Source organism: Rhagoletis pomonella, unplaced genomic scaffold, assembly GCF_013731165.1.
Source record: "Rhagoletis pomonella isolate Grant_MI unplaced genomic scaffold, Rhpom_1.0 Rhpom_scaffold_00003, whole genome shotgun sequence".
Lineage (NCBI taxonomy): Eukaryota > Metazoa > Arthropoda > Insecta > Diptera > Tephritidae > Rhagoletis > Rhagoletis pomonella.
Genome location: NW_023458557.1, coordinates 101310505 through 101335930, shown reverse-complemented (window position 1 = coordinate 101335930; position 25426 = coordinate 101310505). Strand labels below are relative to the sequence as shown.

Sequence of the window (25426 nt, the reverse complement as noted above, 5' to 3'; positions counted from 1 at the left end):
AATAAGGTATCATTTTCTTGTTAATTGTGTGAAATAGCCAGAACAACCGCAGTGATGTGAAGTCGATGTTTATCGAAAGCGTGCTGTGAAACATGCAAATAGTAGGTATCTAAATGTTATGCACAAATTTACTTTAAAGGAGCTAGCGTGAAACTGACTTATTATTTGAGAATTTATCTAAATTATTCCAATTATAAAATTGTGATGTAGCTTTATTCGAATTGCAATACGCATTTAATTTCATCTTCCGATTAAAACGGATCGATCTTTGTAAATTTTAATTGGAGATTATTCAATATTATCAAAATCACCCTCTACCAACTTAATTTTTACATATTTCGTCTATTTTCCCTTAATTTGATAAAATACTTCTTCCTAGTTACGACTTAGTTGCAGCTGCAGCCGAAACTAAATTTTAAGTTGGTACTTAGCCAGAAAAGTCGAAACTAAGGCGACTATGAATAGCTTTAGTTGTGACTTAGAATAGTTTCGACTTAGTTGAGTACTAAATATGACTATGAATATGCGCCTTTGATGCCAATACACAAAATCAGCTGCGTTATCATGAAGTGAAGTGAAAAGTATAAAATTAACACCGAAATAAATGCGGCGTAAAAGTGTAATTTTTATCACTTCACTATAACGCAAAACAGGAATTGATCCTCTGATCTAGTAACACCACCTTATATAAACTGGCCTTGCTTTGAAACTTCTATTTATGTGGATTCCGTAATGTTATGTATCATGGTTTCTGTTATAAATTCAAATATATTTTAAATGAAAATTATTAAAAATTAATAAACATAAGTTGCAAACAATATCAATTTGAAATTCGGTGCCACGAGTCGGGTTTACGAAACCGGAACGACCCAAATTTATGTATGTGTATATATGTATATATCTAGCCAAGTACTGTCACTCCAGCATCAATCCCCAAAAGGTCTTTGGGAAATTTGTATGCTGCTCCAACAACAACAACCGCAGGTGTATGCACATTATAACGAGCCCTAATCGCCAAAAATACGTAAGCGACATTTTTTTAAATTTCTTTTTGATGTAGGATTGTTCCCAGAGCATAGATATGTGTATGTAGATGCATTTCTGCATCAAAAATAACATTTTGAAAAAAATGTTGCTTACATATTTTTGGCGTCCAGTTGATATTTTTCTAACCTTAATTTTTTTTATAGTGTCCAATAGTTTTTGGCGTCTAGCTGATATTTTTCTAACCTTACTTTTTTTTAATAGTGTCCAAGTTACAAGATTTAATACATATTAATAAATAAATGGTTTTATTTATATAATGTTACTCACCTTACCCTGGAATCCATCCGTAGTTACGCTCCATTTTTCTTTCTGATGTATTATTTCTCTGTCCATCCAAGACAAAACGAACTTCTCTCAAAACGTCAGGGCTACTAAAATTACGCATCAAGCGTTGCTCTTTATTTCGATATTTCGATTTGTGCCCACCACTTGGGTGCATTTTGTGTGCGACCTAACATCTGATTGTGGGGATGAATTCAAATTTAACTTTTCAAATAGTTATTAGTGAAAAAAGGAATGTAGCGCCGCCAAGCGGATATGTTGAAGTACATTCACACCCGGAAGTAACTGGTGAAACGTTACATTATTTTCCACTTGGAAATGAACCGTTGGTATTTATGGTATTAAGTATAGTACTAATATATGCAATCTTTTAACTAGCTATTCAAATATTTGCCAATGATGGAGGTACCGGAAAATTTAGTTTTGATTTCAAACAGTGGTTATTGCAAAATCAAGCAGCAATCGTTAGGATTATGGCAATGACTGTATGTATATTATGTAGTTCTATTGAAACTTTACAAACCTAAATATGCACTTCAGAAGAGCTGATCCCGTTTCAGACCCTGTATTTGGCAAAACTTCAAAAGTGAACACAGAGATCAAGTTCTATATCATTGCATGTATATAGTTTCAGTGAAAACCCAGATTTGTTTCATATTTTATAAAAACGCAAGAGTTTAGCTGTAAAATAACATAATATAAATATTGCAAACTTACTTATTTTACTCAACTTACCAAGATGAGCAAGAAGAAATGGTGGAACGAAGCGGTATCTAATTGTTAAATTTATTCATACACATTTATCTGTTTTGTAACTAATTCAATCACACTTTTTAGGCACAATAAAAAGTATTCGCAAATTTATACATTTCACCGTTCGTTAGAAAATGAAAATTTTGTGTGGGTGACCCGGGAACAACGTATTTTTCCCAAAGTGTTGCCAACTATGCCACTCAATTGTGGGACGTGTTGTCCATCCGAAACAGGATGTTTCAGAAGAAAATTGTTCAGCGGTTCATTTTTACGTGATTGTAGTAATTTAACAGTTAATTTATTTTTTTGTAATTCTCGACAGAGAACATTTAAGAACGTTTTGGATGCAATTTATTTTAATTTGTATGTACAAAGATTTTATACATATTTTATATAAAAATAAAAGACTGTTTTCGCATAGAGCATGAACCAAGAATTTAAGAAAATTGGGGAAACTTTCCATTATGGCCGTTCGTTAAAGGTGCGGTGGGCGAAGGGAGAGTGGGCGTGGCACCTCCCCGCTTAGGGATTATAACCCTTACTACGTAGAATTCTCCTTTCTGTGTGACCTAACTGGGGCTACCGCCCCAGTGACGTAACCTTGGGAAAGGATGAGGTAACTAGAATTCCCTTTCTGTGTGGTAAACCTAGGGCTGCCGCCCAAGTGATGTCTATTTTGGTTACTGGGTGTTTTATAAAAATGTCTTGTATATTAAAATGTGTATATAAAAATGTATTGTGCAAATGAATATTTAACATTTTTCAAGCGAATAAACGCAAATGAAAATTGTGATTTTTGGCAATTTTCCTAGGGAACCATAGGGGGCCTAGGTCTTCGGGGGTTGCATTTTTGTCAATGGCGGTTCATTCCCTATCCAATAAGGTGGGTGAAAACTGTCAAACGGCCAGAAGAAGAAGAATTACAACATGCAAATACTAATCAACATATGCATATGTTTTTCTTTGATTAATAAGTGAAAAGACATCAAGTTAAGTTAACGTTACTTATTGTGTTCGCTGTAGCTCAATTTTTAAATTTACGATTCTTTGTAATTTGACGTTTAGTTTCGAACACGAAAATGGTTTTTAAAAATGGTAATTAAAAAAAAATATTTCCTGTACCAATCTGAGTGTTCCCTCTTGCCTTGCTATCAAGTTATCTAGTTCAAAATTATCATTCTGTAGCGCATTTTGTTGTTGTAAACTGAATAAAAAAAACAGATAACCAGACAAGTGTGAACACCACAATATGAATTTGAAGCTGTGGAAAATTGAGCGCGATCAACTTTTTCTTTCTTCTGAAAGTACTAACAAATAATCCTATTTGCTATACTATGAATAATATCCTAGATAAATAAAAAACTTACCCTTAAATAAATTTTCCAAATGTATTCAAATTCATGAGAACTCAAGTTTTTCCTAATTGTTTTACTCTATTTCAATATTTTGTATTTATGAGTTGCCATTGTTTGATTAATCATCTACAGCTGCATTAAACGAATGCTTACCTTGTATGCTATGTTAATTGTTTCCATTTTTATGTTTATTCAAATATACCAATGTTTCCCCTTTTTCTTACAATTCAAGAATTTTACAAACTTAAATAAGTATTCATTTAATAATAATATTAATAATATACTATACAATAATTGGTATATTCAATACTTTTTATGTATATAATAGTATAACGGTAGTTTTTTTTTTTGGTTTCCGCTGTTTGCATTGTTGATTTTATATTTGTACAAAATATACGCTTTTCTTATTGGTCATATTTTTCAATTAAATAATTGCAATATTATTCATGCAATACATGTTGGTTTCGACAATTGTAATCTTGTTTTCCAACAATGTTTGATAAAAAATTGAAATTAAGGAAATGCGATGATGTCTTTCAATTATGTTTGCGAAACTTATAACCTTAAACTTAAAACCTTGTGTTTTCCGTAAGAAAAATTATAGACTTCCGTAAAAACTGAAAATACTATGTTTAAAGTAGTAATTATTCTATTTTTTTCCTTAGTCTGAATTAAGAATATGCGATTGTTACTCTATTTATCAAAAAATATATTATTTTATATCATTAAGGCTACGTTATGTATGTATGTATGTACGCTGACGATTACAACTGAGTGAATGGTGATTTTTTTTTTTTTTTGATATTCACAATGTTTTCAGGTTAAATTTTTGTTTTTGTTAATTTTTTATGAAAATATCTTTAATGCTATAACCGCAGCCAATGAATAAAACTTTCAAACTTTATACAAAGTTTTGAAAAATTCAATATATTTCGATCAAGAAATCAATTTTTCAATCTGAATTTTTAGACAACTCTTGGGTATACAGTTTTAATAAATTAAAGTTGCTGAAGGTTTCTCCCATTTTCTTCCATAAAACATTGGTGTTTATATAGAAAAACTTAAAAAAAAAAACGGTGAAAAAACTTATTAAAAATTAACTTAAATTCTCATCAGCTTCAAACATGCACTTTACGATGCTAAAGTTTCTACAAAACTGCATTCTCATTTTTTTAATTCATTTTAAAGATAAAAATTTAATGTTTTTTTTTTTGTGAACGTGAAGTTTGAAACTCTCATTCATATGGTTGTTGCTTTGGCATTAACAATGACTTAATAAGAAATTAACAAAAAACAAAAAAAAAACAATCACAGTTCGCTCAATATTGATCGCCAATGTATGTATGATTTTGATACCGTATATTATTTATTTGGATAATTTGCCTTTTCATTCTCATCACATTTATGTATGCTGATTGCGGTTTTGGCGTGGTTGAATTATCCTTTCAATGCTTTACTGATGTTTATTAATCTCCAGCTATTGTTGTTGTTTTATTTACTGTTTTCGGATTTCGCTCCCCATACATTCCCTCAAAATCTGTTATTTAAATGTATTTACGCACTTTAGAATATTCTTAAATATCTTTATATAAAACTACTTTTCTTACACTTAACTTGTTGTTTCTGTTGCTTGCTAATGATTGGTTTAGAATGATTTGCTGAAATACTATTAACTATATGCCTCTTAGTTTTGTTTTTTTTTTGCCAATAAGCTATTTTGGGCTTGTTTATTCATGTTCTATTCCACATTTCCCTGCTTCATTGTTTTCAAACGTGCCGTTGATTTTGTTTTCTTCGTGGTAATTATATTTCCACCATGAGTTTCTTTTTCTGATTGGTTTAAATCGTCGACTGGAGTTACATTAGTGAAACTAATATTATTACTGGATACTTCATGAACCAATTAAACAACCAACCAATTATACTATAGTAATTGGTTCATGTCCATATTGTAAACCAATTTAAAGCGGGAAGAAAATTTTAAACACGCCCTCTTTTTAACCGACCTCAGAAAAAGGAGCATTCCTTTGGACTTCCCAGAAGATAATTTAGGTAGGCCTTCTTAATTGAAGTCATTCTAAGAGGCCTACCCAAGAAGAACTGAAAAAGTGCTTGCTTGCATGCCTTCTACAAGAGCTTATTCATTTACAATTTGCGCGAATGCATAAATTTATATTATTTAGCATTACAAATGAATTTCAATAATCTTCAAAGATTTATGATTTTTATAAATTAAATAAGCAACTTTAAAAAAATACCTTCTGAAGTACGTCCTATAAAAGCCCTTCTGAAAGCCCTGCAAATTGTGCTTCTCCATACAAAAAAGAAAGGAATGTAGAGTGGAAGGCCTCTTGACTCTCAGGACGGCCTTTCGGAAGGGCTTTTATCTCTTGATATTATCTATCAAGATTAGTGCTTCCAAATTTTGTTGCATGACATTAGGCCAACGGCGGGCACACTCACGCTACCACATGATGCGAAGTGTGTGTTGCAGCGCAGTCATATTGCTTTGCTTTGCCGAACGTGCGCAACACGAAGTAGCTTATAAAGCTCAGTTCACACAAATTCGATACGCCTAATTGAAGTTGTTAAACTCGCCACTTCGACCAACCAACCAAAATGCGTCGTAAAGAGGACATTTTCGTATATTGATGACTTTCAACCGATTTAAAGTAACTTGGAGAGGTTATTTACTTTCATTAAAACTTACCAAAAATTTGCTATAAGTTAAAAGTAAATGATACAATGCCATAATGCTTTAATATTTTTTTACTAATTAGCTTACCTCTTTATTGTAAGCAGAAGGACAGTGATAAATATATGTGAGGAAAATAAGAAGTTGTTGGCATCTTTAATTTTAATCTGATGTTCAATTTAAAAAATGTTGGATTTTCAACGAATTTGTTCCACATTATTTATTATAATCCAATACTATGAAATTTAGATCTCATAATGGTATATCTGTACTGTATCTAACGGTCTGCACTGAAACTTTTTAATACATATTAACAAGTGCTGCACAGGAATTGCTGGAACGCGTTCCGATTTCGTATACCTAATTTTTCTGTTTTCGCTTTGGTGGGCAACGATTAAATGTTATATTGTTATTTTGGATTTCGCTCTCTTTCTCTCCCAACAACGCGATTAAATGTTATATTGTTATTTTGAATTTCGCTCTCTCTATCTCAATTGTTTACTACATTTGTGACACTTGGTATGTACTTATACATACATATGTATTCATTTGTTTGATCCACTGGTATATTAGCTTAGTTCGAAGAAGATTTTTGTAGTTGGGAGGTACCAACTCCTATTTTTGATTTCCTTTCATAGTTATTCTTTATTTATGTACCTACATATGTAAGCCAATTTTAAAAATGTATAGAAAGAAATATTTAAAAATTAAAAAAAAAAACTACCAAAGAATGCTTATTGATAATGCATTTTTGGAAAATACATATCGTTATCACCAATGAAAAGTGGCCTATTTGAAGTTTTTTGGAAATACATACGTTTGATTTCTTAAATTTCTTTAGGGTGCTCTGAGATGCACCTCCTTTCCAAAATACAAAACCAATGCTTTAAAAAAGGTTTGTTGGCATCTTAAGAGCAGTTCTGTACAAATTTACTATATAATTTTAAACTTGTTTGATTTTCCTGTAAAATTTCAAATCTGTCAAATAGGTTCTTTTGCAGTTATGATGACGATATGTATGTACGGTATTGGCCATATTTGTTTGTTTGCCACTTATATTTAATTACTAGTTTTTAAGAATTTTCAATTAAAATACAGTTCATACTCGTAACAAAACCCATATAAACCCAAGATTTAAACTTTGTAAAAGACTACAAAAAATGCAACAAATTGTCACCTACATTTCAAACTTTTTTCTCAGAAGTGTTAGATTTTTTTTGAGTACGCAGTTTTATAGCCCATTCAATTTTAGTCTAACGTGTTTGTCGCGTTTGCTTCCATATAACGAATAAACACAATTTATTTTTATATGGAAGAAACACGCAACTCCTTCGGCGAAAAAAATTCTAAAAGAATCAACGGTGATTTATAGCCACTTGAAACTTGTACATTGTTAGACTGAAATTTAATAGGCTACAGAACTGTGTACTCAAAAAAAATCAAACACTGCTGAGAAAAAAGTTTGAAATTTTGTTGAGTTTTATGTAGTTTTGGACAACGTTTTGAACTTGGCTTTATATGGGTTTTGTAGAGAATGAACTGTATTTTAAATGAAAACTCCTGAAAATAAATAAATAAACATGAGTGGGGTACAATATCACTTTGAAATGGGGGGTGCTATTGTATTGGCCAATACTGTATATACTTTTTGCGAATATCCTCATGCTCAGCTTTTCATATTATAAATGCATTAACGAATTATGCATTTCATTTATACCTACATACTGCATACAAATGTATGTATGTTGTACATTGATATATGTACATATTTACAACATACATATGTACATACATATATCCGTTGTATGAGTTAAACTTGATGACCCCTTTTGTCACATATGTTTTATCAAATTTAATTCAATATGACGTAGTCTTCATAAAATTATTAAAAATATATATTTATTTTCCTTAATTTGTTTGGCTTCAACTATATTTTTGTTTTGGTATACAAATTTTATTTTATGTTTACTTCTTCCTGCCTATTATTTACAAGTGTTTATCTAATCTAATATCTATGCTATGTTACTGCTACATGTTTAAACTCTATCCAACTTTTTAATCTTACATACATATGTATGATTTTATTGTATTCGACGTTGAATTTGTTGTAATATGTATTAAGGGTTTAGCTTTCTACTTTTCGATGCTCAAAAAGTTTCTCATCTATCTGATAATGTCTAAATGCATTCTTGAAGACTAATTAGTACAATCAAAAATTTAGAAATAAATATTCCTATATTCTGGCGGCCACTGTAGCCGATTGGTTAGAGGTGCGTACTAACACTTCGTAGGATCTGGCTTCGATCTCTGCTACGAGCAACAACTAAATTAGAAAAAAGGTATTTCTAATAGCGGTCGCCCCTTTTCAGGCAATTACCCACATTGCGAGTGTCGACTAGTGATAGGTAAACGACTCTTGTTTATGTCGATTTCTAGTTCCATAAGCGACTGTGAATAGTTTTTAATCGCTGGAATGATTAGCGACTATAAACTATTCACACTCACTTATTGAACGAGAAAACGATTTTGAAAATACCACGGATAATCGATAATCGACTGACAGTTGTTTATCTACTACTAGTCAACACTCGCAATAGGGGTGAATAGCAAAACCTCTGAGTGCATTTCTGCCTTGAAAAGGCTTCTCATAAAAACCTTTTGCAGCGCGGAGGCGGCCCCTCCATTTCTGTTATAACATGAGGACGCATACGTTTAAGCGCCAAAATATGACTGTTAATAAATTCTACGTCCATGTGTACTCAGAAATCAGGATTTGTTTGCATCTTTTTTAATACATACAGCATTTATAAATATAAAAAAATTACCAGTATCTCAAATTTGCTACGCTGCACGATTTCTAGAAAATTACCATAGCCAGGAATCTTGTTCATACACTGATATGTCTTCCACCCATTTTGATAAATTATAGCAGTACAAAACATCTAACAGCTTAAAATTTTGATACACTGCAGCAAATTTTGATTACAAGAACAAAACAAAAAATATCTCAATCATTTAGAAAAACAACCGCTCGAACACACTTTGCAGTAAGTACTTCGTTTTATGTTTTAAAATTTGTATTTTCAGCATAAATAGTCTTGATATTCCTTTAAACTTTAACGCTTTGAATAAACCATAAAGCAAGTAATTAATCCAATCGGGGATAAAAAGTAAATAAAAAGTAAAATAAATAAAACGCATGGTTAAATTAATTATGTATGTCAAATGGTGTTGATAAATTTATTTCTTGAATTGTAATTGTTGTCTCTGATTTCTAAATATTTAGTGACATGTCGACTGCATACGCACTTTTACCTGTTAATATATATAAGTAGTTAACTCTTTATGCATGTTAGTTTTGCTTAAAACAAGATTAATAAGGTTAATTACATATCTTTGCTGGTATTGTAATGTAGGTGAGTAAGAAAACAAGAAATTTTAGTCTAAACAGGAACAAAAACGAACAAAACGTTCTATAACAGAGACACTAAGAAATGACATTATGTAATGTCCACAAGAAAAAAAAAAGATTTAATTTCAAATCCACTGTAAATGAACTAAGAGGAATTATACGAAAATCGATAGACTTCGGGCTAAGTTAAGTGCGTGATTTGTAGTAGTGAGGGTATGTGTGTAAGCAGAAAAAAAAGAAAATTAAATATTTCAATGTTTTACCGATAATTTGCCAATCAACGTTTCCGATTTTATTATTTTTTTTACCTCAGTATTTATTTGTTTTATAAATAGATTAAAATAACATTGTTTAATAATAAAAACAGCAATAGCATAATAACATTCATTACTCTTGCGTTTTACAAATATGCACACTATTTACAAGATTTATGTTAATAACAGAAACACATTGTTTTCCTTTGTAAAGTGAACCGATTTAGAGAGGTCAACAATCGTGCAACAAAAAAAAAAAAAAATAATAATAATAGCTTAGCCAAGCATACAAAATATCCTTCTCTTCAAATTAAAATAAAAATGCATTTGCGTCTTCTAATTAACTTCTTTTTACAATTTTGCAGAATTTTCATAATTCGTTTTAAGGTGTTACATTTAGTTACATGTATGTATATAAAAACAAACTGATATTCTCTTATTTTCGACATTTAACTAAACGATTCAGTAATAAAAAATAATAGTAATATTAATAACTGTAGAGGTAAAAATATAACACTTTTTCTTTAAAAATTCCTCCGATGAAAAACAAGCGGAAACTGCTTGACACTTACTCGTATATTTGCCTTCATATAGTAACTTTCATGCTTTAGTAGAATTTACAAAAATAGTAGATATTTACCGCCTACCAATGAGCTGTAGCTATATATATTTGTATGATACTATTCATTTTAAACTAAAAAGGTTTAAGATATTCAACTGTACGCGCAGTCTGCTGCAGTTTAATTGTCAGCGCCGGCTTTGTTGGGCAGTCAGTGTAATGGCTCGGGCAACACATTACAATCTAAAATAGGTCCAAAAATGCATACGCTACCAAAATTTTTACACTACTGTGGCTGCAATGTAGCTGTGCTTACGTTGCATTTATTGATTGAGGAGGTGTTACTAGTGCTAATCGCCTCAGCAGTACTAGTAGCAGAGGTAAGGGTAATGCCCGTAACCGTACCACTACTGCCACCGCCGCTGGTTGTAGTTATAGCCGTTGTGGTTATGGTGGTATTTGCGCTCTTTAGCTTCTTCAGACCCGACTGTACATATCGAAACAGGTCATACATGGAACTGTGCAGGGTCAACGGTCCATTTTCGTGATCCAATGCAATAAAGAAATCTGTGATAAAATAGTTAATCGAGTTAAAATGATTTTTTTTTTTTTGTTAAATACAATATTTAATTCACCAGTATGGTTACCCTGCCGCACCAGGCGATCGGCTTGATCCCACAAGTCGTGACAATTGGCTAAGTAATTGAAGTATAAATTTTGGTGGCTTAGTGTGGTATGCATATCTGGACGCATACTACGTCCAGGAGGCGTATTCGATCCAGAACCCTGCAATATAGTTAAGAAAAAAATTGTAAATTCGTATTTATAAGTTCTCGATACATACACATACATATGTATGTAAACCTTCTACCTGTGAGCAAACTGAGTTTGACGGCGAGTTTGACGATGGCGTATTTCCATTGAGTATTTCCGTGCGACCACTTTTAAATATCTCCATGCAATGATTGATTATGCTACGACAATAGTGCCGCTTCATTTTATATAGTTTTAGTGAGATTAAGGATTGACAACGTAGACTAAAAATATATATGCAGTTTTAGGAAACCAAGTACTTAGTATTAGAAATAGCTTCGCTCACCTTAAGATTGCAACTTTGTTGTGAGGTTCGTGCAGTTCATTGGCGGATGATGATACCTGCAAATGCTTAATCTTTGAAGAAATAAATCTGAAAAATAAAAAAATTATGAGAAAAAAAGTTATCAATCCTATACAACTTTATTCACTTTATAAAATTACAATGTTTGATAGATTGCATTAGCTCCTTAGAAAGCAAACACACTTTACTCACTTAATTAAGTTCAATGTGTCCTTATACATAACCCAACTCGATTCTTCGGAGTTTCGATGCTGCTCTAACCCGGCACTGGAAAGCAAGAAGTATATGACCGCTTCCAAATACAGCGTTACTTGATTGAATAGATTTTGTTCCTTATCGGCAGCATGTTTGCGTTTAACGGCTTCCTGCAGGAACTTCGAGTTTTCACTAATGTATGAGTGACAACAGTGGCAATAAGTGTTAAGGCGATTCAACTTTTTAACTAAGAAAATATACCTTATATCATCACATAGTCCGTCATCGTCACGTTCAAAGTATGATCTATATATGACTTGTGGCGGTGGAGCTAATGGCACGGCGCCGCTGCCCGAAGGCAGCACATTGCCTGAATTTGACTCTGCGATCGGCGCCGTATTTAAGTTATTGCCAGCTGTTTGTAGATGCGCAGGACTATTTGAAGAATTAGAAGCAGTGGCATTAGCAAGCGGTTGCTGCTGATGAATTTGACGCGGTACCAGTAACCGATCATGGTTTGTGTGAGACAATTGACGACTGTCCAAGTGCTGATGCTCCTTCTAAAGAAAAAATAATAATATATATATATATTGTTACGTTATTTCATATTTAAACAAATATTTACCTCCATTTGTCCATTGTTGCTCATGCCCAGCGGCGGGATTATAGCGATTGCACGCCGACTCGTATCGTTGGCATTAGAAAGACTGCTAATAGCGCCACTTCCAATATCACGTTCAATAGTAGCCACAGCGGGTAAAAGCTTGCCAACGTCCTTGTCTATTTCTTTTTCTTTGCACGTCGCTGCCATTGTGGTTGGTGTTGTCAACACGCCACTTTCCTTACCCTCTTTCATCTCCTTGCCCTCTTTGGAATACTTATCAGTTTTCTCCTTTTTCCGTTTTTTCTCTTTATACGGGCTGGAGCTGGCACTCCGCTTACGCCGTTGCGATTTGTTGTCTATAATGTCACTTACACGCAGATGTGATATAGGCGAAGCATTATTCCCATCTTGCTTCTCAATGCCCACATAGTCATTTGAATGAGGCAGACCGAGCTTAGAGTCCTGTTTAAGAAGAAGCACCTCTTGTTTTACTGAGTTGGTTGTTTTAAATTTAGTTTCGCTGCCGTAGGCGTCACCCTTGTTAGCTGCTGCCACGGGTGTGCTATCAAGCTCAGCGCCTGGTTCGTTTTTAATCAATTGCTCATGCTTGAGCAACTGCTTCGTCGATGGCGAATTATTGCCTTCAGCTTCCACCGTTGGAGCAGTCTTTGATGAATAACCGTTTGGCGTAAGTTGTGGCTGCTCTTTAGGGGTTGTTTCTCCACTACCGCCGCCATCAGTTGAGCGACTGCTCAGTCGCCTATTAGAATGCAGTGTGCTCAGTCTTTGTTTTCCCCCACCAACATTAATTCCCATCAAGCTTTCCCTTGATCGCGAGAGTTCCCGATCGGGTGGGGCGTGGGGTATTGTTGGCGTTCGGTTGCCAGTGCTGTGTGGTGTCACACTGCCGCTGCCACCAGCTGCAATACGAATTGTTGTTGCTTGTAAATCAGCATTTAGTATCGCTTCGTGATGTGCGCAACGAGATGTAGCAGACGAGCCAGCGCCTACATTGGAAAGCCGATAAGTGTTTGCACGCCATTCGGGCAAAATTCGACGCAGCCGTGATAAATCCACTTTACAGATTAATGACGGAATATTCGAAGTTAACATTGCTGTAGTTCGTATGGGTGAGGCAGTGGGTGCCGACAGTAAGCCTGCCGGAGTGGGTGTGGGTGTAGGCGTACGCGTAGCAGGTGGAGTACGAGTCGGAGTACATGAAGGCGTCTTGATACGCTGTTGATGAACTTTACGTTCAGCGCTACTGCGACTACTTCGATCAGGTGTACGATGCGCGCTAGCAGCCGTGAGTTGTGAAATAGCTCTTGGTGATTTCATGTGTCCAGGTGTGAGTCGTGGTGATTGTGCGGTAGTGGACGCTGCAACATAATGCTCTTGGCTAGTTGGTACAGCTGATGCAACGGCAGCAGTTGTCCTATAACCCCCCGCGTTGGGGGAAATCAACTTTTGTTGTTGTTGCTCTCCTCCCAGCTCACCACTAGACTGGTCGATGACCAGCACCTGACCTTGTTTTTTTGCCCCACCTTCTTTGGGATTGAAAATGCGCGTTAGCGTTACATTTTTGTTCTTGTCACTCGCCTTCGGTTTGTCACGACGCAGGCGTGTACCGCTCGAGGTGCTGCTGGCGCACGTAGAGGCTTTAACGCCAGTCTTTGAATGTTTGCCCTTAACACGATTACTAGAAGTCGCACTACGTTCTATATCAGAATGTTCGCCGCCGCTACTACTGCCTGAGAAGGAAGATGTCCCACTGTTTGAGCTGGAAGAAGAACTAGAGACAGGGGCTGCTAAATTCGGCACTTTATATGGAGATTGCAAGTTTTGTGAGCGATGTGAACTACCGCCACTGACATTCCCAGTACACACTGCTGGCACCACATTTACATTATTGTTCGATGTTGCTGCAACAAAGTTGCTGACAGAACTATCGTCGGAGCCAGATCCGGAATCCGAAGAGTCCTCACCACTCACGACTTGTTCATCATGGTGCGCGAATTGTGGTGTAGGACGTCTGCGCTTACTACTATTTGATAATTTTAACATTCCACTTGCCTTTCCCACACTTGTTGACACTGACGTAGCAGTTGCAGATGTCATGTCTTCATGCGAGGATTTACGTTTATTTAGTTGTACAATAATGCGACTAGTTCCTACTGGTAAAGTATTCGTCGCTATAGCCGCCGCCGTTGCCGACGAAATCGCTGCTGCCGCTGTTGGTCGCGCTGTTAGATTGCGTTTGGCCGATATAGCGCCTGTACCGGCGTCTTCGTCTTCATCATCGGATGACGAACCACTTATCACACCCTCTTCTTCCTCTGAATCTGAAGAAGAACTGGATGATTTCGACGTTGAACAGGACGTAGAAGACGATGAGGAGGAATCAAGGATCGGTGCCCGTGGTGCTGTTATGTCGGGCTGCTGTGTTTGTGCTGGCATTTTCGTCGCTGTTGCTGTCGTTGCCGAACTAGAATTCTGCCTCGAGCCTCTCCGTCTTGTAGCAGACTTCTTAGTTATCACGGGAACACTATTTAACATATCTTTTTTCGCTGTAAGGGTTGGTCCCTTTGAAACGGCAGTTGATGCAGAAGCGGTCGTTCCACTGCTTGCAATTTTGCGTGGCCGACCAGGTCCCTTTTTCGCTGCTACTGCAGGCACTGGTTCCGCATATAACTTTCCACCCGGCCCAGCAGCTGCTCGCAGTGCTGCCGGACTCACTGTAACACCAGCACTTTTAAAAGGTGCATTTGCTGGTGCTATGCCTTCTTCATCACTCGTATCCAGATGAGTTGAGACTGTAGCTGCTGAAATTCTAGGTTTTTTCCGTCTACGTGTTGACACCGTTGTCGGGAGGGGGTCGATGGGGAGAACAGTTATTGAATTGGGAAGTGTAGGTGCCGGTGCTAATGGTTGCGGGGGTGAAGGCGGCAAAGCAGTAATAGCAGCAGGTACACCTGGAATCTTCAAAGTGCCACCTGGGCCCAGTGTTGGTACAGTTTGCCTAGTAGGTGGTGTACCATTGTCTTCGTCGTCGGTGGTGTTCGACGTCGGACCATCACTGGAAGGCGCAGACAAGCGGCTAACACGTGCAAGTTCCCCACTTTTTGGGCCGGTTGTACCACTATTGCGCATGTGCGGTGACACAGAGGGAGTGCGTCTCCGTCCGCTACCGCTGACATTACCGCAGGTGTTGTAGGGTGTTACAGTTGTCGTACCACCAGCAAGTGACATTGGCGCCATCGTAGTTGTTGTTGTAGCTGTCGACAAGCCCGAAACTTCGTGTTTAATTTGGCTCGTTGGTATTGCAACAAACTCGGCAGCGTTTAGCAAGGGCACCTGTGATTGTTGTTGCTGTTGCTGTTGAGACCCGATATGCAAATGAGTCTGCACACTACCAGAAGAGCCAGTCTTTAATAATGAACTGGGATAAAGCACATCGGATTCTTTTTTGATTTCATTCAACAGCGCCGGAATACCACCACCTATACTTGACTTTAATCCACAAGCATTCGATGAAATTCCACGTGCATCACAGCTTCTTCGTACTCCTCCAATTTCTTCATCGTCATCATCACTCCGCGCTGAGTATTTCTTCTTCAAAAAAAAAATAAATAAAAGAATAAGAATTTAGAAAAAAATTGTGTGATGAATTGAACAACCAGTTCACTTACTGCTGTTCCATAATTGGCTGCCTCATGTTTTACGATCGCCGGGTTAGGTTGCGACTGCGTCGCCTCCGGAATAATTTGAGCACCACCAGGCAAAAGAGTTGGTTCATCCATGCTAACATTAATTGAATTGACGACTAGCGAATTCGCTGGTGGCGTTGTTTCGTTCTGGGCTTGCGCAGGCTTTTTATTGAAATACCGACTCAGGTGCCATTTACTTGATTCCGATGGTGATGGCGTCTTATTGGCAGACAAGGAAGTGGAGCTGGGACCGGAATTGGATGAGTTCCCAGAGCCCAATGCATTGTTACTCAGATAAATGCTTGATCGGCCGCTGCCAAGGGGTTCGATCAACTTCGATTTATCATTTACAGCTTTGCCTACGCCTGCGCGTCCTATAGACTGCGTCGTTTGTTGTAGTATCTGTTGCTGTTGCACATGTTGCTGATTCTGAAGTGGGTGATGTGTGTGCAATTTCTGTTGTTGTGCTATGGATTGTTGCAAACGTAAGGAGTTAGGAGGCTGTTGACGCTCACTTTTCGAGGACTCCTCGCTGCCAGATTCACTGGAATCTGAAGGTGAACTATCGCTGGAATTATGCATTGAGTGGCTATACGAAAGTTCAAGAAGATATATGTAAAAAATGCAATGACATTTATTTCTAAAATATCTATATAAATAAACGTTAACTCCGAAATATACGGGGCGGGGCACCTAACATACATAATAAAAGCTTAAAACCAATATATCTTTAAAACCAAATAGGCCGCAGAAATGAAATTTGGCACGGATGCATAAATTGTATACTACCCTACTTATGGCAAAAAGTGGTAGGTAATCGAAAAGAGGGCAGGCATGTCACCTCCCATACAAAGTTAACTTCTAATATCGTTAATCTCTGGAACCCCACACGCTAACGTACTGAAATTTTACACAGCTACAAATGTTGTCAATAACGTACTTATGCCCGAAAAGGAGGATGAGGCACTTCCAATACTTCCATATGGCTTATCTATGCAACCGCTTATGATAAGATAATGAAATTCTACACATCTACATATATATATATATTGTATATAAATAGCAGAGGTCGTAAATATCCATATCCCTCTCCACTTTGAAAGTGTCGAAAAATAACCGTCACTATTTAAGAGAAAAAATAACCCACAAAACAGAACAGGTGGTTTATTTTTAGTACATGTGTGCTCCTCTCAGTGGGAAAGGTTAATTTGCATATCTGTTGGACACGGACACTTATCGCTAGAAGAGGAGAAATAAGTGTTAGAACGCGGTTACCCACGAACGTGTACGCAGGGTACGTAGAAGTGCGTAGAAACATATCAAATTTGCTGTTGATAGAAAGAGAGAGAGCGATATAACCAACGTCAACGTCACGGTCATGTGGTGGCAGGGTTACGTGATTTTAAATCCTTATTGGTTTAAAGTCCGCTATCAATTATGAAATATATTTGATTTGTGATTTGGTTTGTTGACCAAATAAAAAATAAAATTTATTTGTGATTTGATCTGTCAAGCCAATAGTAGAGGAGCCAACGATGCTAAATCGGGATTTACTCGAGCGTCATTTTTACCTATTGGATTTTGAAGACTATATGATGGGAAGAAAAAAAGGTCATGTGATGTTTTTCCTTCCAGCGGTGGGTGGAGGATCTACAGGCTTCCAAAAATGTAAAAAAAAAAAAACAGTTACATGGATTTACTCGAGCGCATCAGATATTCACAAGGGATGCTTTGATCGCCCATGATTGCGTGATACTATACTAAGATACTATATAAAGAGTGAGCAAGAAGGGAGCGGAGTTTAACATTTTTTCATGTATAAGTAAACTTAAGGTTGCCGAATTCAAAATTATCTGAAAAATGCGTGTTTTTCTTACATACAAATTCTTATGTCTAGTGATTTTAGCTGAGAATTAAGTAAAATTCACATACATAAGTCAAAAAAGTAATTTTTAACTGATATTTGTTTAGCTAAAATTTACACACATGTGCTACTAATTTTTCTTGGTATAATTTTAATCTGATACTCCTTCGATTTACGATATTTTCAATCCTCAGTCATCCTATTTTGAAACTGGGGTTAAATTAATCGTAATCGTAGACGCACGTAGATTGCACGTGTAATTTCATCGCCCACCTCAAATTTATATAAAGGTTTTGATTCACAAATGCACATACTTATGTACATATACAGCGGAGCAACACGCGAGCCGTTAGTGAGAGTTTGTTTGGGTTAATTCTCACATTTCACTCGCAACTGGTAGATATCATTTGCGAGCATTTGGTCCGCCGGGTATACTTATTACAGTCATATGATTGTAATAATATGAACGGAAAACAGCAAATCAAGGCACATTAAACAGGTAGTATCAGTAGAGCAAAAACAACATTTGCGTGTATTTTGTTGTTGCTTCTGGTATCGAAAGTGTCAAAAACTGTTCTGAATTTTTTCTTCTAAATCAAAGCGTGCCATGTGAAATACAAAAAATTATAAAAAATAAAAAATTGAAATTGGAAAAAATAAAAATTGATGCAACTTTCTTTCCTAGTAAATTTGTTTGCTTCTCGAAGCATTTATCCATCCTTTGCAAGGCCCAGTAATCAGCGGTTGTGCTGCCGAGTTGGGCGAACGTTCCAAAAGCAGCTATTCAATCGCTTGTTTTGTATGGAAAAAGGTTTCACATGCAAATGGATTTTAACAATTCAGAATTTTTGTGAGAAAGAATTAAAAATATTTGACATTTTCGATACCAAATAATTTGAAAATAAATCAAATCAGCTGCTCTACTGATACTACCTGTTCAATGTACCTTGCAGCAAATAAATAAAAAAAATAACAAATTTCGTAGAAAAATCTGTAGTAGTTTTGAAAAACAGCAAGTGCACACGACAATCTTTGTTGACGGTTTTCGTCACTGCGGCTTGTGGAAATTGTCAGAGTATATACCTCCCGTTACCCTTCAGCTGTATGCTTCATAATAATAATAAAAAAAATAACCGCGCTCGAGAATGTCCAGGTAACGTTTTTTTTTTTCAAGTTTGCGACCCTCCCAATCCCTTGCGCAAGGCTCAAATCGTCAGATTATTGAAATGTACAGTTTTCAGCATGTAATTATTCCACTATTTCTTAATCTGACGCGCTCGAGTAAATCCACCTATAATTATTATTACTATTCTGATCAGCTCTCCTATGCGCGCGGCTCTACATAGATGGCTTAGATTTGGCAGAGGTACTCAACAGGACGCAGAGTATCCCCCATATGTTAATCTGACGCACTCAAGTAAATCCCCGAATTCCCTCTTGGGCTCCGCTACTACAATACGAAATACAGTTTTTTGATTTGATTTGTAGAGCGAATCACTTTGATTTATAATTTTTCAACTAAGTAATACTTTTGTTATGCAACGCAAATAAGATATTCAAGTATCTTCCAACTTCCAGTTCTACGCTAATCTTTGGGATTTTCGGAAATAATTCCAGATTTTCGAGATTTCTTCGGGATTTTCGGAATCTTCGGGTTTTTTGGACTATTTCGGGATTTTCGAGACTACTTTGGGATTTTCGGGATCCTCGGAGCTAATTCGGAAGTTTCAAGACTTTTTCGGGATTATTTTCGGTGTATCATATTATGAATATGCACGCTCTCTTCTTTGTCATAAATGTTCGCACATGTATGTGTACGTATATGTATGTCGTGTAAAGAAATGCCTAACGCTTTGCTTCCATTTATGTAGGCCCACTTATATTTTTCAATCTTACAATAACCCACAAATTAGGACACTTAAAAATAAAAGGCCCTGCCAGGGGCATTGCTTAAGAGAAATTTTAGCAGTTGATAAATAACCCAGAACGGAAAACACCAAAAGATCACACAGAGTGATGTGCCGTGGTGAGAAACACTCTTTGCTTGAGAGATGAGTGTTTGTTTCAGTGGTAAACACCATACAAGACACTTGGTGACGACGGTTATTTTCGATCTCTGATAAATAGGCAAGCAAGCATCATTCATTTGCGAACCATTTTCTCCTAGAATTGAAATATATGATTGCTCTATTGTGCAGGGGTTTTTAGAAGGAGCGGCGTGTCATGCGGTCACGGTCATGCTACCAATTACTAAATAACTGCTAAATTTTAGTATAAATATTTGCCATTTTACAATTATTTAATTTGTATTACAAGTTCAAGGCTTTTTGTTATACATAATATTATTTTGTTGCTCGCAGTAATTTCCATAAAAAACAAATCTTAATTAATGAATTAATTTCTTTAGTGTTTATGTAAATAAAACAATTTTGACCCTACATTGAGTTATGAAATTGTCCTTCAGTTTTTCAATAAAATGAATGCAACTATTATTTTGGTTTTTCAGTAATTTCCAAAAAATGTTAACCGTACGTGCACACTACTATTTTAGTGCTCGCAGCATATGAATACACGATCATCAAGGTATATACATACATATGTATGTACAAACAAAAGCGGTTTTAACATGCGCTGGTAAAATCAGCCATCTGCATAACAATTCGCTAACTAGTTAGTGAAAGCAGCATTTACAAATTTCGGGTGGAGTGGAATCATATTGTACATCAAACTCCGTTGAGCTGTGGATCAAACTTGTTGGGGATGGTATGAGTATGATGAGGGCATCGTATTCATATATATAGCAACTTGTACACATAAGTCAATGTCGTTGAGTGGCTAAAACTATGTTCACATATCAATATTATCTCAATCCAAGCTCGTTTTTTAATCACCCCGTTTACACAGGCAAATCTCAGATTATTAGCCGTCAAATTTGATGTGCTTGTTATTCTCACATCTCAAGGAAAAGTTATGTTTCTTCTCTGTGCAACCGTGATCAAGTTTTTCCGCTATATTAAGCAATATAAATATATTTTAACTAAACATTTTATTAAAAAATACTTTTGAAACCCTCCTTTCCTTGCTAGCGTCCATTTTTGTTTACTTTTACATTTGCCATTTCTCCTCTTCTTCGCAAAAACAATCGATAAAACTAGGATGGACACCGAAAAGTTATCGGTTAAATCTTAAATTTCAAAATGGGGGAGTACAGAAATCCAATATACAGACTTATTTCCGACGAAATATCTTAAATGTCTCATCAAGGACCGCAATAGTTCTGGTGGTTGATTTAACGGTAGTCATTTGAGATTGACCCCTGAACAACTCAATCCTGGTGTTTCCGAATGAAGCTTTAACGCAGAGTAATATTGGTTAATCACAACCATTGGGTCAGTCGAACACATGGGTGTTCGACATACTCAGTGGTGCAGCCGGTCGACGTAATCGACGTAATCGACATTTACGAAACTTTTTCTCACTTAACGTTCCTGACGCCTTTTTTGCAAGAGTATTGCCTTTACAAGTGCCAATACATATCCCGAGTATGAGCCAAATCGCAATGCATATTTTGAATATTAGCCAAATCGGATTTTAAATATAATTTTTAGTGATAACTCGACTCCAGCTCCAGCTGGGGGGTTAAATTGTGAGATGAAACTATGCAGAGACCCCCTTAAAAACACGCTACGCCCCCTTTTGAAATAGTCCCACTTTTCTCCATGAGTATGCGATTGCGTCCATATATCTTCATAGCATGTTCGAGTACTCTACTGTGAACACTTCCAGAGATATACAATATGAAAAATTCAGTTTGTATGGGAGGTGTCACAGCCCCTTTTGTTCCTTGCATTCACTTCATATTTACCCATTATAAATTTTATATGTTTATAGAGACGGCAGGTACGGAAGGGCGCTCCGTCGTGGTTGAGCTTTTAGTCAAAAAGAGTAAAATGTTTGTTTTTGCCCTTTAACCCGTTTTTTTGTGTTTTGGGGAGGTTGGCTGGTTTTCACCACCGCCAGGTTATTCCTCTGCTTTTAACATATCTCTTTGTATGTTTTATTCCATTGACGTATCCAATCGTCGCTCCACTGATACACGATGGTAATACCACTGAGGGCCAGAACCACGTGCAAAAGTTTCTGCTAATATATGTATGGCACGTCTTATTCCTTTCAATTCTTTGTCAATTATATGAAATTAAAAAGTGTATTGTGATTAAATGGTCCACAAGTAACCGGTTATTCCTCGAATTGTTGCTTAGATGTCCGAATTTATTATTCAGATTAAAATTTAAATGGATGGGAACTAAGTACTCATTTTGCCAGGTTATTCCTCCAATGGTAAATTATTGTGTTTTAATGGCAGGGAACTATGTCGTCATATCGCCAGGTTATTCCTCCAATTTGGTAATTTTATAATTATTCGTCAAATTATAATTTTAGGTTGAGACAAAAAAATTTTCCGTTATGTTATGTGGAACAGTTACTTTTTTATTTCACATTTACTTTGTTCGTTAGATAGTACCGTATCAACGGTACGCTTAAATATTTTCATTTAATTTTAATATCAACTCTCTTTATGTCTGCATCTATTACGTTACTTATGTAATTATTATATTATATGTAGCATTATCTTCTCTAGTTTTAAAACTTGTAATTTTATATTTAATGAACCGACTTAATTTTTATGTGTAAATTATGTGAGTAATTAAAAATGAATTAGATGATTGTGTCATATAGTAACTGAAGGGAAGGAGAGACAAAAAATCTGCATTTTCTTTACAGCACTATACCAATTGGTAAAAAATTCACACTATTACCAGTATTTTAAAAATTAAGCGGTTTTAACTTAAACTTGTCCCATAAAATTTGTATGAATTTCGAAATTACATTGATAGATAAGAGGATGCAGTGATAGTATTATCGCAGCTTACAAAAATGTAGCCTACGATATATGTAGGTATGTAGCCCCGTTAAATTTTATTTGTATGGTGAAAAACTTACCTTTGTTTTTTGCGATCTTCATCTGATTCTGAAAGTTCCAAATCATTTTCCAATCTAAGAAATTTCAATCATCCTATTATTTTCAAATTTAAAATTATTACACCTCATACACTTACGTGGAACTTTGCTTCTCCAATGTTGGCCCCACTTTGTTAGCCAATAATAATGGTTTCAAAGGCTCCTTTGACATTGACAAAACTGGCTTGACATTTGACGTTCCTGGCGATGCATTCAGTATATTCTGCGTTGGTACGGCCGTTGTAAGAGCCGCTGTTGTCGTAGTAGTCATAGTAGACGAAGTTGCTAATGAACTGCTACTACCAGTGGTTGTTATCGCATCAGCGTTTGGCATAGCTTGTGGATTTGGCGTTGCCGGTAGAGCTGAGATTGGTGTTATTGGTGGTGGGACCGCGCTCTGCAATAATTCCGCCCCGGAAGGTGGTGATCCCAAAATAGGTTGTATTGGCCCTATAGAATATTTATGCCGATTCGGACCATTGAGATTGTACTCGCCAATAGTGGTGCGAGGGGTGGCAGCAATTTTCGTTATTTGTTCAGGCGCCCGATACGTCTGGTCCACTTTGGAGATGATATCGTTGATTGATTTCTTGAAACATTTAATATTATACAATTAATAAAGTTTTATTATAATATGATAAGCAGCAATCTCACCGGTAATGGTTTGGAGAAGCGTCCATTGTGCAATGGTGCCGTCGATTTTGGCGGACCTAGGTATCCATTTGGAGGCGGTGGCAGCAGTGTTGTCGGTGCGTTCGAGCTACTATTGCTGCAATTGTTGGTTCCGCCACTGCTAACAGTGTTTAGTGTCGAAGTTGGTGGCGGTAGCAGCGGAGGTGGGCCTTTTGGTGGCGCCATTCCACTGCTTGAGCGCAAATCATTTTTCACCGGTTGACCAGGAAAACCCCCTCTTCCGTTATATGGTGGCTTGTTGTCAGCTGGCTTAAGATAAGGTGTTTGGCGCAGTTGCTGTTGTGCTTGCTGTTGATAGTGATGTGTTTGTTGTGATGACTGTTGAGGCTGCTGCGAGCCAGATGGACAAGTCAGCGGGCGCTGTGAAGAGGACGATGAGTTGACGAGCATGGGTGCGCTGTTGACACCACTGCCGCCAGTTGAAGAGGAGGAGGCACTTGTTTGTATATGACTGGTGAGCAGGGCATTGTTAGAGGAAGGTTGTACACCGACCGCGTCCGTATTCATAAACTCAATAGCTTTGGAATGGTCGCCTAATTTAGCGGTGATATCGTCATCAACCTCGGACGGATTGACCCGCCGTGGTTCTGGAAAGAGGGCATACTCGCGGCCGACGCTTTGCACTTGCTGGCGCTTATGTTTTTCACGTTCTCTCTGTTGGCGGCGCTCGAGATCTTCCATCCTGCGAGAAAAACCAAAACAATGAAGAATACAATTGATTTATTTTGACAATTATCGCAAACATATGTACATACATATGTATGTATTAGAATTGTATTTTAATAAATAAAAAGTTTGATAAAAAATAATCACGCGACATAGGAACACGCAAGAATAAATTGTAAACAAAATAACAAGACGTACAGAAAGAAAGATTTGCTGACATGCGTAGCGCAGAAACTTCACAAAATGACTGCGGGTCGTCTACATGTCTACGCTGCAACGAACGCGTATGTACATGCATACATATGCACATTAGGGTAGTCCAAAGAGAGTTAAGTCGGAATTGTAATGCTCTCAACCTTAGGATTGTCTATATCGAACAAATATACCCGTTTTCTTTTTATTCAGAAAATATTTAGAGGTCGCTCAAAGCGCCCAAAGTTTCCCATGTATTTTATATGAAAAAAATTGTAGAAATGATGTAGAATTTTCTAGAATTTCTGTATGTACACTGTACTGCAAAAAGTATTGGCACAGCTGCTTTTTTACAATACATGCAACAATTTTTATTTAATATTTTTCCGAAAATTTTAAATAAAAATATGGTTCACGCCACAACAAAAAACATAATAATATAATTTTTCAGGTTTTGCAAAACTCACGAAAATTCAGCAAATTTTGAACTTTTTATTCAGATTTTTTAGAATTTTTTCCAGTATGCAGATTTGTAGCCCAATAAATTTTATAAAGTAGAAGCTATAGGTAGCTACGAATTACCGTTGATTTTTGGCAATTTGTTTCACGCAGTTTCTTCCATACAAAAAAAAAAAATCGAAAATACTTTATATGGAAAAAATTAAAAACACCTGCAACAAAAAATTAAATTCCCAAGAATCGATGCGATTTTTGACTAACTCCGAACTCGCATTTTTTAATCAGATTTTTTAGAATTTTTGACCACCCTAATGTATATGCATACATATGTATGCACATATGATTGCGTTTTTGAAAATTTTTGAATTTTTAGCATAGAGGTTTTAAGCAAACCGCAATATACTTTTGAGATATGCTAATATGCTGTTAGATAGATAACTATAGTTATAAGGGCGTCACACGGTGTGTTTTTTGAACACTATGTATGCGAAATAATCGTAGCCACCCAGTAGCGAGATGGTCAAGGTGACATCGTCAGTAATGATGATTT

General features: G+C 36.3%; 1 protein-coding gene across 2 annotated transcripts; it reads right to left on the bottom strand.

Annotated features, from left to right (window-relative positions):
• Nucleotides 1-9335: 9335 nt before the first annotated feature.
• On the bottom strand, nt 9336-24240 carry LOC118735992 (AF4/FMR2 family member lilli). Of its 2 annotated transcripts, none has more exons than XM_036466089.1 (12): nt 23521-24240; nt 22965-23455; nt 22849-22902; nt 15963-16569; nt 12295-15885; nt 11931-12229; nt 11667-11861; nt 11457-11543; nt 11208-11394; nt 10993-11143; nt 10674-10924; nt 9336-10600 (listed from the first exon to the last, which is right to left on the bottom strand). In XM_036466089.1, exons 1-12 carry the CDS (start codon nt 24238-24240, stop codon nt 10493-10495), a joined length of 6741 nt encoding a protein of 2246 aa, XP_036321982.1. In that variant the 3' UTR covers nt 9336-10492. The 2 variants fall into 2 exon arrangements, with proteins under 2 accessions (XP_036321982.1, XP_036321983.1); XM_036466090.1 differs by having other exon boundaries at nt 11229-11394.
• Between the last annotated feature and the right edge of the window lie 1186 nt (nt 24241-25426).

Excerpts from the sequence above, each read along its gene's own strand:
- LOC118735992 (XM_036466089.1), bottom strand. The coding sequence starts at position 24,240 with ATGGAAGATCTCGAGCGCCGCCAACAGAGAGAACGTGAAAAACATAAG. Across the intron at positions 11,144-11,207 it reads TAGAAGGTTTACATACATAT|GGTTCTGGATCGAATACGCC; the intron begins GTATGTGTATGT and ends ACTATATTGCAG. Across the intron at positions 10,601-10,673 it reads CCTCAATCAATAAATGCAAC|ATTGTAATGTGTTGCCCGAG; the intron begins GTAAGCACAGCT and ends GACCTATTTTAG.